General features: G+C 46.7%; 1 protein-coding gene across 7 annotated transcripts in view; it reads left to right on the forward strand.

Annotated features, from left to right (window-relative positions):
- The window catches only part of ABR (ABR activator of RhoGEF and GTPase), a 725529-nt gene that overhangs the window by 561472 nt on the left and 148265 nt on the right, over positions 1–15792 (forward strand). For all 7 annotated transcript variants that reach the window (XM_063955968.1, XM_063955969.1, XM_063955971.1 and 4 more), the window contains one exon: positions 3824–3946. In XM_063955968.1, the coding sequence (XP_063812038.1) occupies positions 3824–3946 (123 nt within the window). The remainder of the gene's footprint in view (positions 1–3823; positions 3947–15792) is intronic.

A 15792-nucleotide genomic window follows, 5' to 3' on the forward strand; every position in this document is an offset into this window, starting at 1 on the left:
GGACTTGGTACCCGGAACTTCAAGAGATGCTCACAGAGGACTTATGGCCTCTGCCGCTAAGAAGGGACTTGCTTCAGCAAGTACCATGTCTGTTCCAAGATTTACCGCAGCTGCGTTTGACGGCATGGCGGTGGAACGCCGGATCCTAAGGGAAAAAGGCATTCCGGAAGAGGTCATTCCTACCCTGGTCAAAGCCAGGAAGGAGGTGACCGCACAACATTATCACCACATGGGGCGAAAATATGTTGCGTGGTGTGAGGCCAGGAAGGCCCCACGAAGAAATTTCAACTCGGTCGATTCCTGCATTTCCTGCAAACAGGAGTGTCTATGGGCCTCAAATTGGGGTCCATTAAGGTTCAAATTTCGGCCCTGTCGATTTTCTTCCAGAAAGAATTGGCTTCAGTTCCTGAAGTCCAGAAGTTTGTCAAGGGAGTATTGCATATACAACCCCCTTTTGTGCCTCCAGTGGCACTGTGGGATCTCAACGTAGTTCTGGGATTCCTCAAATCACATTGGTTTACAACCAGTCAAATCTGTGGATTTGAAGCATCTCACATGAAAAGTGACCATGCTCTTGGCCCTGGCCTGGGCCAGGCGAGTGTCAAATTGGTGGTTTTTTTCTCAAAAAAGCCCATATCTGTTTGTCCATTCGGACAGGGCAGAGCTGCGGACTCGTCCCCAGTTCTCTCCCTAAGGTGGTGTCAGTGTTTCACCTGAACCAGCTTATTGTGGTGCTTTGCGCCTACTAAGGACTTGGAGGACTCCAAGTTGCTAGATGTTGTCAGGGCCCTGAAAATATAGGTTCCAGGACGGCTGGAGTCAGGAAAACTGACTTGCTGTTATCCTGTATGCACCCAACAAACTGGGTGCTCTTGCTTCTAAGCAGACTATTGCTAGTTGGATGTGTAATACAATTCAGCTTGCACAGTCTGTGGCAGGCCTGCCACAGCCAAAATATGTAAATGCCCATTCCACAAGGAAGGTGGGCTCATCTTGGGCGGCTGCCCGAGGGGTCTCGGCTTTACAACTTTGCCGAGCGGCTACTTAGTCAGGGGCAAACACGTTTGTAAAATCCTACAAATTTGATACCCTGGCTAAGGAGGACCTGGAGTTCTCTCATTCGGTGCTGCAGAGTCATCCGCACTCTCCCGCCCGTTTGGGAGCTTTGGTATAATCCCCATGGTCCTTTCAGGAACCCCAGCATCCACTAGGACGATAGAGAAAATAAGAATTTACTTACCGATAATTCTATTTCTCGGAGTCCGTAGTGGATGCTGGGCGCCCATCCCAAGTGCGGATTATCTGCAATACTTGTACATAGTTACAAAAATCGGGTTATTATTGTTGTGAGCCATCTTTTCAGAGGCTCCGCTGTTATCATACTGTTAACTGGGTTCAGATCACAGGTTGTACAGTGTGATTGGTGTGGCTGGTATGAGTCTTACCCGGGATTCAAAATCCTTCCTTATTGTGTACGCTCGTCCGGGCACAGTATCCTAACTGAGGCTTGGAGGAGGGTCATAGGGGGAGGAGCCAGTGCACACCACCTGATCCTAAAGCTTTACTTTTTGTGCCCTGTCTCCTGCGGAGCCGCTATTCCCCATGGTCCTTTCAGGAACCCCAGCATCCACTACGGACTCCGAGAAATAGAATTATCGGTAAGTAAATTCTTATTATTTTATATATATATATATATATATATACACATACACATACACATTAGGGTGCACCAAACGCCCCGACATTCGGAATGCTTGCTGTCCCTATTCTTAAAATTTACCTATTTAGCATGGAAACAACTGTGCAAATTTTTTTTGATGTACGATTTGACTTGGGTGGTCCACCTCCATACCCAAAAATTGTCTGTATTGTACTGTATTGTATTATACAAAACAACTAACTTTAGCAAAACGAAGCCAACTTTTGTATGTGTGCCATGAATGCGTGTCTTACAGTGATTTAAGAACATAACAAAGAATGGGAACAGCATGAAGCCTCATGGGCCTATCGTGGCTGTCCCATCCAAATCACAAATCATTAATCAAATCATTATTTCTTTTTCAGATAAAATAAATAGAAATTTATAGAAATAAAATAAAGTAAATAGAAAAATAGAAATTAATAGAAATCTTTAATCTTCAGGGGCATGGTGGGCCACATAAATATCATCTCAGATTCTTCAAAATTGGTATGCAATATATCCTTAACAAAAAAATGTAGCATGGGGACAAATCATTTTTCTTACTTTTAAAAATTCATGGGGCGTTTGATGCACCCTAATATATATATATATATATGCACACACACACACACACACACACACACACACATATATATATATAGATATATACACACACACTCTCTCTCTCTCTCTCTCTCTCTCTCTCTCTCTCTCTCTCTCTCTCTCTCTCTCTCTCTCTCTCTCTCTCACCGGAGCCTAACCCTAACACTCCCACCGCAGCTATACCTGTGTGTATGTATGTATGTATATATATATATATATATATACACACACACACACACACACACACAACCCAGAGCCTAAGTTTAAATTTGATACATAACTTTAAAAAAAAAAACATCCTGACCTTACAGACAGGAAAGGAGAGTAAGAGCCTGAATGTTCAGAGCCTGTCTCTTCACCTGGCCAGTACAAATACATTACACACGCGCTAGCAGGGAACTTCCTTCTTTCCTGCCAGTCACTGAGCCGCGGCTGCAGCGTGACATACTATTAGGCAGCTGTGCCGTCGCTCAGCAAGCAGCCCAGGAAGGTCTCTGCGGCGCCGGCGGCTGTGTGAGCGGCGGCTGCCGCTGGACTGTCAGTGGGTAGCGTAGTACTGTGGATCAGATCGGATTAATCCGGCTCTGCATATGGTGCGAGATACTGTATTTAGCTGGACTGAGACACTCCAAGACATATCGCATACAGTCTTTTTTTTCTTTACATTTTGTGTCTTATTTGCCTCTTATTTGCCTCGTAGACACAGCGGAACTCCACTCAGTGTGCTAGAGATACCGGACTGCAGCTTTAACTGCACAGAAATTAGTTTCAAACCTGTACAAAGTTGCAGTGCTTAGAGAAAGCTGCGTCCATTGCATCATAGCACTTTGTATACAGATTCAGACTCACACACAGGTATACAAATATCACACATCACATTGATCAGTGTAATCTAGCAAAGTAGTTTTGTTGATGCCAGTTCTTTTATTTATGTGATAAGACGCACATTTTGATTAAGAAAGACACTTGGTTAACCGTCTGGAAGGGCTATTTGGTGTGACTGAACCCACACTGTATGAGGAAACATCTGTAATTGGCCAGTCCATAAAGTATTTATTTAACTAGTGTGCAATTAGGTACTATATTATTAGTGGGCAGTTACGTGCACTTCCAGTGAGTTGGAGTATGTTTTTGGTATAAGGGGATGAGAAGGTTCACTTTGGGGCTTTTTTCCATCTGCAGCCTTTGAATTGTATCAGATTGCTGAACACTAATCTAGATGGTTAGAAAATAAGGAAAGCATTAACAACGTGCTACAACGTATAAACATACGGTGCGCCTGGTTCTAGGTGCAGGAGCCGCTGTACTTCCAAGGAGCTGGTGGCAGTTGTGACCTTTTAAACAGAGCGACTTACATTGTCATCATCAAAATGTGCTTTTACTATCGGCTGATAGCAAAGAGGAAGTCTCATGGTGCTCAGCAGCATGACTGTGCTGAGCTGCTGACGTGAGCCTCAGAGCCTTAACTTAATCTGCGGTGCATGGTATATCCATTCCTCATCCCCATTCTCACTGGTATCCTCTCATGTATCCTTACAGAAGTCCAATAAAGGATCAAGTCGTGCTATTGAGAGACTGAAGAAGAAAATGTTTGAGTACGAGTCTTGGCTCCTGCTCTTCTCCCCATCCATCCCGTTCCGAATCCATAACAAGAATGGCAAGGTAAACCTCAGTCATGGATTGCTTGGAGCTGTGGGTATGGTGAGAAAATCCAGTATTTTATGAGAGATACAAATAGGGATTTGCATTTGGTTTTCACACTTGGGGATTGTGGGAAGGCAGCAGTTATTTGCATACTTTGAACATCTATATGCAGATGGGATAATGCCAGGAGGGAAATTCTGCAGTGTCTGATGTGAGCAGTGAGTCAGACCGACAAGGGAACAAGTGCGTGGGATCTATACCAGCTCCACAGAACCTCTACTGATTTGGCTTTAAGCCCACTCTTTGCCTTTGAGTCCAAATCACAAGGACACATCATAACTTTAAAGCCAAGTCTTCCAAGAATTTCTTTCAGTTACAGAACCCCTATTGTTTTATTGAGCACTTTAGTTGACAGTAAGTTTTTATAAAACTTCAGGAAACTACATAGTATACAAAATGATCCTGATAAGCTACAATGTGTTCTTCAGTCAGTCCAGCTATGTTATTTATTCTCAGTTTCTAAGGACTGATTGACATATGGAAACATACATTTAAAGAGCACCAGTTACCTAAGTGACCGAAGGCAGCCATTTTGTGGGTGAATCCGTATTCATCAGAACGCAGTCTTTGAAATCTCAAGGAACTGGTTACATCACTTGAGGTACTTAATGAGCAGTATTCGTGAAGTCTGACTAATTTTCCTTTGCATATGCTTTTACCCTTAAAGGTATGGGAAACCTTTTTCTTTTTTTTTTTCTTGAAGCTGCAGATATAACGTAACCTTTGGTGCCGCCCATACCTCTTTTTTTTTTCTTGGGGCTGATTTCAATTAGCCATGGTTAAGTACCGTGGGCTAATTGATCTGCCGGTGCTATTCAATTAGAGCCCGCAATTAGTCATCAGGCTGCACTTGACTTGGATTTTTGTTCAAGTCTGAGGGAGGCTGAACAGAAATCTGCATTAAATGTCCTGATCGCAGGTGCCACAAACATGTTAACCCATAGCTCTAGGAACTTAATCCTGGATTCTATAGCCTAATACACGTTTGCAGGTAATTTACCACGCAAAGAAAAGGTTCTGTAATTGAATTGCCCTGGGCATTAAAGCCTGAGGCTACCTCCACTTTTCCGGCATGTTAAATTACCACAGCTAATTAATTCAGGGCCTTAATTTATGTTGGGTATGGTTTTAGGGGCATACAGATGCATCTTCATACATCTAGCCTCAATACGCCCGCCATGCTGCAGAGAGATGCCGTGCGCAAGTAAACCACCAGGTCCCATGCAACTCTGCTAGCTCCAGGTATCTTTTTTTGCCAAAAATGCATTTTAGTTGCAATGCGACTAGGACACACCAGGAGACACTGCTGATTAATTTGATATACAACACTTGTATATTGTGTGTGACTGAGTCTGTATACGGAGCACAAAGGAATTTGTATTGGGAAAAACTGTGGCTGCTACATTGTAGCACTTCGTATACAGATTCAGAGACTCAGTCACACACAGATATCCAAGTGCCATATATAAAATTAATCAACACAGTCCTGATGTGTCTTAGTTGCGTCATGTTGCGACTAAGATGCATTTTCGGCAATTAAGACGCCCAACGCTAGCAGAGTCCTGCTGGACCTGGCAAGCCAAGAGGGTCTGCTTGCCCCAACTGTGGAAATAATGTATGCAGACACATCTGTGTTATCACAATACTCATTTCTAAAGCAAATGTGATCAATATTTTTCACATAAATTCGCAAAGTGAAAATTCATATTTTCACACAAATTTACTAAGTTACTCCGGCCAGGAGACGGGCTCCAGTAAAATAACTTCTTCCGAGTTTGGGTCACCGGCAGACAATGCCATAGGGTTCCTCTCTGCAAAAATGTGAATGGGAGGCATTATTCTATTAAGGCCAGGCTCCAGCTGTTTTCTGATAGCATCCCACAAATGGCCCCTTACTGCAGTGGTATACTACACAATATAAATATTCTTTAGCCCACAAAATGGCTGCCTTTACTGTGAGAAGGGGACAGGTACAATTTACATTTTGTAGCTAAAAGCTCTAACCTAATTTTACCAATAAGATCTGCACAATTATAATTATATAAAAATGTATTTCAATACAGTTCATAAATCACACAATAAGAATATTTCACATACATTAAGAAATAACCACAGGCTTCCAATAATGATTAAAATACTTAATACTAGTGATGTGCACCGGACATTTTTCGGGTTTTGTGTTTTGGTTTTGGATTCGGTTCCGCGGCCGTGTTTTGGATTCGGACGCGTTTTGGCAAAACCTCACCGAAAATTTTTTGTCGGATTCGGGTGTGTTTTGGATTCGGGTGTTTTTTTTCAAAAAACCCTAAAAAACAGCTTAAATAATAGAATTTTGGGGTCATTTTCATCCCATAGTATTCTTAACCTCAATAGCCATAATTTCCACTCATTTACAGTCTATTCTGAACACCTCACACCTCACAATATTATTTTTAGTCCTAAAATTTGCACCGAGGTCGCTGGATGGCTAAGCTAAGCGACACAAGTGGCCGACACAAACACCTGGCCCATCTAGGAGTGGCACTGCAGAGTCAGACAGGATGGCGCTTCAGAAAAATTGTCCCCAAACAGCACATGATGCAAAGAAAAAAAGAGGCGCACCAAGGTCGCTGTGTAACTAAGCTAAGCGACACAAGTGGCCGACATAAACACCTGGCCCATCTAGGAGTGGCACTGCAGTGTCAGACAGGATGGCACTTCAAAAAAATTGTCCCCAAACAGCACATGATGCAAAGAAAAAAAGAGGCGCACCAAGGTCGCACCACAGGTATAGAATGTAGATGGATAGTATACTTGACGACACAGAGGTAGGTACAGCAGTGGCCTTCCGTACCGTACTGCTATATATAGTATACTGGTGGTCACTGTGTCAGCAAACTGCAAAACTAAAATGCACCACAGGTATAGAATGTAGATGGATAGTATACTTAATGACGACACAGAGGTAGGTACAGCAGTGGCCTTCCGTACCGTACTGCTATATATAGTATACTGGTGGTCACTGTGTCGGCAAACTGCAAAACTAAAATGCACCACAGGTATAGAATGTAGATGGATAGTATACTTAATGACAACACAGAGGTAGGTACATCAGTGGCCTTCCGTACCGTACTGCTATATATAGTATACTGGTGGTCACTGTGTCAGCAAACTGCAAAAATAAGAATTTACTCACCGGTAATTCTATTTCTCGTAGTCCGTAGTGGATGCTGGGAACTCCGTAAGGACCATGGGGAATAGCGGGCTCCGAAGGAGGCTGGGCACTCTAGAAAGATTTAGGACTACCTGGTGTGCACTGGCTCCTCCCACTATGACCCTCCTCCAAGCCTCAGTTAGGACACCGTGCCCGGACGAGCAAACATAATAAAGAAGGATTTAGAATCCCGGGTAAGACTCTTACCAGCCACACCAATCACACCGTACAACTCGTGATACTATATCCAGTTTGACAGTATGAAAACAACTGAGCCTCTCAACAGATGGCTCAACAATAACCCTTTAGTTAACAATAACTATTTACAAGTATTGCAGACAATCGGCACTTGGGATGGGCGCCCAGCATCCACTACGGACTACGAGAAATAGAATTACCGGTGAGTAAATTCTTATTTCTCTGACGTCCTAGTGGATGCTGGGACTCCGTAAGGACCATGGGGAATAGCGGCTCCGCAGGAGACAGGGCACAAAATTTAAAAGTTTGACCACTAGGTGGTGTGTACTGGCTCCTCCCCCTATGACCCTCCTCCAAGCCTCAGTTAGGTTTTTGTGCCCGTCCGAGCTGGGTGCAATCTAGGTGGCTCTCCTAAAGAGCTGCTTAGAAAAAGTTTGTTAGGTTTTTTATTTTCAGTGAGTCCTGCTGGCAACAGGCTCACTGCAACGAGGGACTTAGGGGAGAAGAAGTGAACTCACCTGCGTGCAGGATGGATTTGCTTCTTAGGCTACTGGACACTAGCTCCAGAGGGACGATCACAGGTACAGCCTGGATGGGTCACCGGAGCCGCGCCGCCGACCCCCTTGCAGATGCCGAATAGAGAAGAGGTCCAGAAACCGGCGGCAGAAGACGTCTCAGTCTTCATGAGGTAGCGCACAGCACTGCAGCTGTGCGCCATTGCTCTCCGCACACTTCACACCAGCGGTCACTGAGGGTGCAGGGCGCTGGGGGGGGCGCCCTGGGCAGCAATGTAATATACCTATTCTGGCTAAAATATATCACATATAGCCCCTGGGGCTATATGGATGTATTTAACCCCTGCCAGGTTCCAAAAAAACCGGGAGAAGAAGCCCGCCGAAAAGGGGGCGGGGCCTATTCTCCTCAGCACACAGCGCCATTTTCCTGCCCAGCTCCGCTGCGAGGAAGGCTCCCAGGACTCTCCCCTGCACTGCACTACAGAAACAGGGTAAAAACAGAGAGGGGGGGCACTTATTGGCGATATTTATAATATTTGAGCTGCTATAAAGGGAACACACTTATTAAGGTTGTCCCTATATATATTTATAGCGCTTGGGTGTGTGCTGGCAAACTCTCCCTCTGTCTCCCCAAAGGGCTAGTGGGGTCCTGTCTTCTATCAGAGCATTCCCTGTGTGTCTGCTGTGTGTCGGTACGTGTGTGTCGACATGTATGAGGACGATGTTGGCGTGGAGGCGGAGCAATTGCCTGTAATGGTGATGTCACCCCCTAGGGAGTCGACACCAGAATGGATGGCTTTGTTTATGGAATTACAGGATAGTGTCAGCACGCTACAAAAGTCGGTTGACGACATGAGACAGCCGGCAAACCAGTTAGTACCTGTCCAGGCGTCTCAGACACCGTCAGGGGCTGTAAAGCGCCCTTTACCTCAGTCGGTCGACACAGACCCAGACACTGACACTGAATCCAGTGTCGACGGTGAAGAAACAAACGTATTTTCCAGTAGGGCCACACGTTATATGATCACGGCAATGAAGGAGGCTTTGCATATCTCTGATACTGCAAGTACCACAAAAAGGGGTATTATGTGGGGTGTGAAAAAACTACCGATAGTTTTTCCTGAATCAGAGGAACTGAATGAAGTGTGTGATGAAGCGTGGGTTACTCCAGATAGAAAACTGCTAATTTCAAAGAAGTTATTGGCATTATACCCTTTCCCGCCAGAGGTTAGGGCGCGCTGGGAAACACCTCCTAGGGTGGATAAGGCGCTCACACGCTTATCAAAGCAAGTGGCATTACCGTCTCCTGATACGGCCGCCCTCAAGGATCCAGCTGATAGGAGGCTGGAGAATACATTAAAAAGTATATACACACATACGGGTGTTATACTGAGACCAGCAATCGCCTCAGCCTGGATGTGCAGTGCTGGCGTGGCTTGGTCGGAGTCACTGTCTGAAAATATTGATACCCTGGATAGGGACAGTATTTTACTGACTATAGAGCAGTTAAAGGATGCATTTCTTTATATGCGAGATGCACAGAGAGATATTTGCACTCTGGCATCAAGAGTAAGTGCGATGTCCATATCTGCCAGAAGAAGTTTATGGACACGCCAGTGGTCAGGTGATGCGGATTCCAAACGAAGACTCAGGGGCGGTGGGGGGTCGCCTCAAACATTTCAGCGCACAGTGGGCTCACTCGCAGGTGGACCCCTGGATCCTGCAGGTAGTATCTCAGGGTTACAGGTTGGAATTCGAGAAGTCCCCTCCTCGCCGTTTCCTAAAGTCTGCTTTGCCAACGTCTCCCTCCGACAGGGCGACGGTATTGGAGGCCATTCACAAGCTGTATTCTCAGCAGGTGATAGTCAAGGTACCCCTCCTACAACAGGGACAGGGGTATTACTCCACGCTATTTGTGGTACCGAAGCCGGACGGCTCGGTAAGACCGATTCTAAATCTAAAATCTCTGAACCTGTACATACAAAAATTCAAGTTCAAGATGGAGTCACTCAGAGCAGTGATAGCGAATCTGGAAGAAGGGGATTTTATGGTGTCCTTGGACATCAAGGATGCTTACCTTCATGTTCCAATTTGTCCTTCACACCAAGGGTACCTCAGGTTCGTGGTCCAAAACTGTCATTATCAGTTTCAGACGCTGCCGTTTGGATTGTCCACGGCACCCCGGGTCTTTACCAAGGTAATGGCCGAAATGATGATCCTTCTTCGAAGAGAAGGCGTCTTAATTATCCCTTACTTGGACGATCTCCTGATAAGGGCAAGATCCAGAGAACAGCTGGAGGTCGGAGTAGCACTAACCCAAGTAGTGCTCCAACAACACGGGTGGATTCTGAATTTTCCAAAATCCCAACTGATCCCGACGACACGTCTGTTGTTCCTAGGGATGATTCTGGACACTGTTCAGAAAAAGGTATTTCTTCCGGAGGAGAAAGCCAGGGAGTTATCCGATCTAGTCAGGAACCTCCTAAAACCAGGAAAAGTATCTGTGCATCAATGCACAAGAGTCCTGGGAAAAATGGTAGCTTCTTACGAAGCGATTCCATTCGGCAGATTCCATGCACGAACTTTTCAGTGGGATCTGCTGGACAAATGATCCGGATCGCATCTGCAGATGCATCAGCGGATAAAATTGTCCACAAGGACAAGAGTGTCTCTGCTATGGTGGTTGCAGAGTGCTCATCTGTTAGAGGGCCGCAGATTCGGCATACAGAACTGGGTCCTAGTGACCACGGATGCCAGCCTGAGAGGCTGGGGAGCGGTCACACAGGGAAGAAACTTCCAGGGCGTGTGGTCAAGCCTGGAGACGTCTCTTCACATAAATATACTGGAGCTAAGAGCAATCTACAATGCTCTAAGCCTGGCAAAACCTCTGCTTCAGGGTCAGCCGGTGTTGATTCAGTCGGACAACATCACGGCAGTCGCCCACGTAAACAGACAGGGCGGCACAAGAAGCAGGAGGGCAATGGCAGAAGCTGCAAGGATTCTCCGCTGGGCAGAAAATCATGTGTTAGCACTGTCAGCTGTGTTCATCCCGGGAGTGGACAACTGGGAAGCAGACTTCCTCAGCAGACACGATCTGCACCCGGGAGAGTGGGGACTTCATCCAGAAGTCTTCCACATGATTGTGGTCCATTGGGAAAGACCAATGGTGGACATGATGGCGTCCCGCCTCAACAAAAAACTGGACAGGTATTGCGCCAGGTCAAGAGACCCTCAGGCAATAGCTGTAGACGCTCTGGTAACACCATGGGTGTACCAGTCAGTGTATGTGTTTCCTCCTCTGCCTCTCATACCAAAAGTACTGAGAATTATACGGCAAAGGGGAGTAAGAATGATACTCGTGGCTCCGGATTGGCCAAGAAGAACTTGGTACCCGGAACTTCAGGAGATGCTCACGGAAGATCCGTGGCCTCTACCTCTAAGACGGGACCTGCTTCAGCAGGGACCGTGTCTATTCCAAGACTTACCGCGGCTGCGTTTGACGGCATGGCGATTGAACGCCGAATCCTAAGGGAAAAAGGCATTCCGGAAGAGGTCTTCCCTACCCTGGTAAAAGCCAGGAAGGAGGTGACTGCACAACATTATCACCGCATTTGGAGAAAATATGTTGCGTGGTGTGAGGCCAGGAAGGCCCGACGGAGGAATTTCAACTGGGTCGATTCCTACATTTCCTGCAAACAGGATTGTCTATGGGCCTCAAATTAGGGTCCATTAAGGTTAAAATTTCGGCCCTGTCGATTTTCTTCCAGAAAGAATTGGCTTCAGTTCCTGAAGTCCAGACTTTTGTAAAAGGAGTACTACATATACAGCCCCCGGTTGTGCCCCCAGTGGCACCGTGGGACCTTAATGTAGTTTTGGATTTTCTCAAATCCCATTGGTTTGAGCCACTCAAATCGGTGGATTTGAAATATCTTACATGGAAAGTAACCATGCTACTGGCCCTGGCTTCAGCCAGGAGAGTGTCAGAATTGGCGGCTTTATCGTATAAAAGCCCATATCTGATTTTCCATTCGGACAGGGCAGAACTGCGGACGCGTCCTCACTTTCTGCCTAAGGTGGTTTCAGCGTTTCACCTGAACCAGCCTATTGTGGTGCCTGCGGCTACTAGCGATTTGGAGGATTCCAAGTTGCTGGACGTTGTCAGAGCATTGAAAATATATATTTCAAGGACGGCTGGAGTCAGAAAATCTGACTCGCTGTTTATACTGTATGCACCCAACAAGCTGGGTGCTCCTGCTTCTAAGCAGACGATTGCTTTTTGGATTTGTAGCACAATTCAACTTGCACATTCTGTGGCAGGCCTGCCACAGCCTAAATCTGTCAAGGCCCATTCCACAAGGAAGGTGGGCTCATCTTGGGCGGCTGCCCGAGGGGTCTCGGCATTACAACTCTGCCGAGCAGCTACGTGGTCAGGGGAGAACACGTTTGTAAAATTCTACAAATTTGATACCCTGGCTAAGGAGGACCTGGAGTTCTCTCATTCGGTGCTGCAGAGTCATCCGCACTCTCCCGCCCGTTTGGGAGCTTTGGTATAATCCCCATGGTCCTGACGGAGTCCCAGCATCCACTAGGACGTCAGAGAAAATAAGATTTTACTTACCGATAAATCTATTTCTCGTAGTCCGTAGTGGATGCTGGGCGCCCATCCCAAGTGCGGATTGTCTGCAATACTTGTACATAGTTATTGTTACAAAAAAATCGGGTTGTTATTGTTGTGAGCCGTCTGTTCAGAGGCTCCTACGTTTGTCATACTGTTAACTGGGTTCAGATCACAAGTTGTACGGTGTGATTGGTGTGGCTGGTATGAGTCTTACCCGGGATTCAAAATCCTTCCTTATTGTGTACGCTCGTCCGGGCACAGTATCCTAACTGAGGCTTGGAGGAGGGTCATAGGGGGAGGAGCCAGTACACACCACCTAGTGGTCAAACTTTTAAATTTTGTGCCCTGTCTCCTGCGGAGCCGCTATTCCCCATGGTCCTGACGGAGTCCCAGCATCCACTACGGACTACGAGAAATAGATTTATCGGTAAGTAAAATCTTATTTTTCTCTAACGTCCTAGTGGATGCTGGTAACTCCGTAAGGACCATGGGGATTATACCAAAGCTCCCAAACGGGCGGGAGAGTGCGGATGACTCTGTAGCACCGAATGAGAGAACTCCAGGTCCTCCTCAGCCAGGGTATCAAATTTGTAGAATTTTGCAAATGTGTTTGCCCCTGACCAAGTAGCTGCTCGGCAAAGTTGTAAAGCCGAGACGCCTCGGGCAGCCGCCCAAGATGAGCCCACCTTCCTTGTGGAATGGGCATTTACAGATTTTGGCTGTGGCATGCCTGCCACAGAATGTGCAAGCTGAATTGTACTACAAATCCAGCGAGCAATAGACTGCTTAGAAGCAGGAGCACCCAGCTTGTTGGGTGCATACAGGATAAACAGCGAGTCAGATTTTCTGACTCCAGCCGTCCTGGAAACATATATTTTCAGGGCCCTGACAACGTCTAGCAACTTGGAGTCCTCCAAATCCTTAGTAGCCGCAGGCACCACAATAGGCTGGTTCAGGTGAAACGCTGACACCACCTTAGGGAGAAACTGGGGACGAGTCCTCAATTCTGCCCTATCCATATGGAAAATCAGATAAGGGCTTTTACATGATAAAGCCGCTAATTCTGACACTCGCCTGGCTGAAGCCAAGGCCAATAACATGACCACCTTCCACGTGAGATATTTCAGATCCACGGTTTTTAGTGGCTCAAACCAATGTGATTTTAAGAATCTCAACATCACGTTGAGATCCCAAGGTGCCACAGGAGGCACAAATGGGGGCTGAATATGCAGCACTCCTTTCACAAATGTCTGAACTTCAGGTACTGAAGCTAGTTCTTTTTGAAAGAAAATCGACAGAGCCGAGATCTGTACTTTAATGGAGCCTAGTTTTAGGCCCATATTCACTCCTGCTTGCAGGAAATGCAGAAATCGACCTAGTTGAAATTCCTCTGTTGGGGCCTTTTTGGCCTCGCACCATGCAACATATTTCCGCCATATGCGGTGATAATGCTTTGCCGTAACATCTTTCCTGGCCTTAATAAGCGTAGGAATGACTTCTTCCGGAATACCCTTTTCCTTTAGGATCCGGTGTTCAACCGCCATGCCGTCAAACGCAGCCGCGGTAAGTCTTGGAACAGACAGGGCCCCTGTTGTAGCAGGTCCTGTCTGAGCGGTAGAGGCCACGGGTCCTCTGAGAGCATCTCTTGAAGTTCCGGGTACCACGCTCGTCTTGGCCAATCCGGAACCACGAGAATGGTGTTTACTCCTCGCTTTCTTATTTCTCTGACGTCCTAGTGGATGCTGGGAACTCCGTAAGGACCATGGGGAATAGCGGCTCCGCAGGAGACTGGGCACATCTAAAGAAAGCTTTAGGATCACCTGGTGTGCACTGGCCCCTCCCCCTATGACCCTCCTCCAAGCCTCAGTTAGATTTCTGTGCCCGACGAGAAGGGTGCACACTAGGGGCTCTCCTGAGCTCTTTGTGAAAGTTTTAGTTTAGGTTTATTATTTTCAGTGAGACCTGCTGGCAACAGGCTCACTGCATCGAGGGACTAAGGGGAGAAGAAGCGAACTCACCTGCGTGCAGAGTGGATTGGGCTTCTTAGGCTACTGGACATTAGCTCCAGAGGGACGATCACAGGTTCAGCCTGGATGGGTCACCGGAGCCGCGCCGCCGTCCCCCTTACAGAGCCAGAAGAGCGAAGAGGTCCGGAAAAATCGGCGGCAGAAGACGATCCTGTCTTCAGATAAGGTAGCGCACAGCACCGCAGCTGTGCGCCATTGCTCTCAGCACACTTCACACTCCGGTCACTGAGGGTGCAGGGCGCTGGGGGGGGCAGCGCCCTGAGACGCAATAAATCGATAAAAAAAAAACCTTATATGGCTAAAATAAATGCATCACATATAACTCCTGGGCTATATGGATGCATTTAACCCCTGCCAAAACATACAGAAAAAGGATGATAAGGACGCCGAGAAAGGGGCGGAGCCTATCTCCTCAGCACACTGGCGCCATTTTCCCTCACAGCTCAGTTGGAGGGAAGCTCCCTGGCTCTCCCCTGCAGTCACTACACTACAGAAAGGGGTTAAAAAAGAGAGGGTGGCACAAATTAGGCGCAGTATATAACAATACAGCAGCTATAAAGGGAAAAACACTTATATAAGGTTATCCCTGTATATATATAGCGCTCTGGTGTGTGCTGGCAAACTCTCCCTCTGTCTCCCCAAATGGCTAGTGGGGTCCTGTCCTCTATCAGAGCATTCCCTGTGTGTGTGCTGTGTGTCGGTACGTTGGTGTCGACATGTATGATGAGAAAAATGATGAGGAGACGGAGTAGAGTGTCTGAAATAGTGTTGTCACCCCCTAGGGGGTCGACACCTGAGTGGATGTACTGTTGAAATTGCGTGACAGTGTCAGCTTTGTATAAAAGACAGTGGTTGACATGAGACAGCCGGCTACTCAGCTTGTGCATGTCCAGACGTCTCATACAGGGGCCCTAAAGCGCCCGTTACCTCAGATACAGACGCCGACAGGGGTACTGACTCCTGTGTCGACGGTGAAGAGACAACCGTGATTTCCAATAGGGCCACACATTGCATGATTGAGGCAATGGAAAAAGTTTACACTTTTCTGATAATATGAATACCACCAAAAAAAGGGGTATTATGTTTGGTGAGGAAAAACTTCCTGTAGTTTTCCTGAATCTGAGAAATAAAATGAGGTGTGTGATGATGCGTGGGTTTCCCCCCGATAACAATTGATATTTTCTAAAAAGTTATTGGCAGTATACCTTTTCCCGCCAGAGGTTAGGGTGCGTTGGGAAACACCCCCTAAGGTG

Source organism: Pseudophryne corroboree, chromosome 2 (assembly GCF_028390025.1).
Source record: "Pseudophryne corroboree isolate aPseCor3 chromosome 2, aPseCor3.hap2, whole genome shotgun sequence".
NCBI lineage: Eukaryota > Metazoa > Chordata > Amphibia > Anura > Myobatrachidae > Pseudophryne > Pseudophryne corroboree.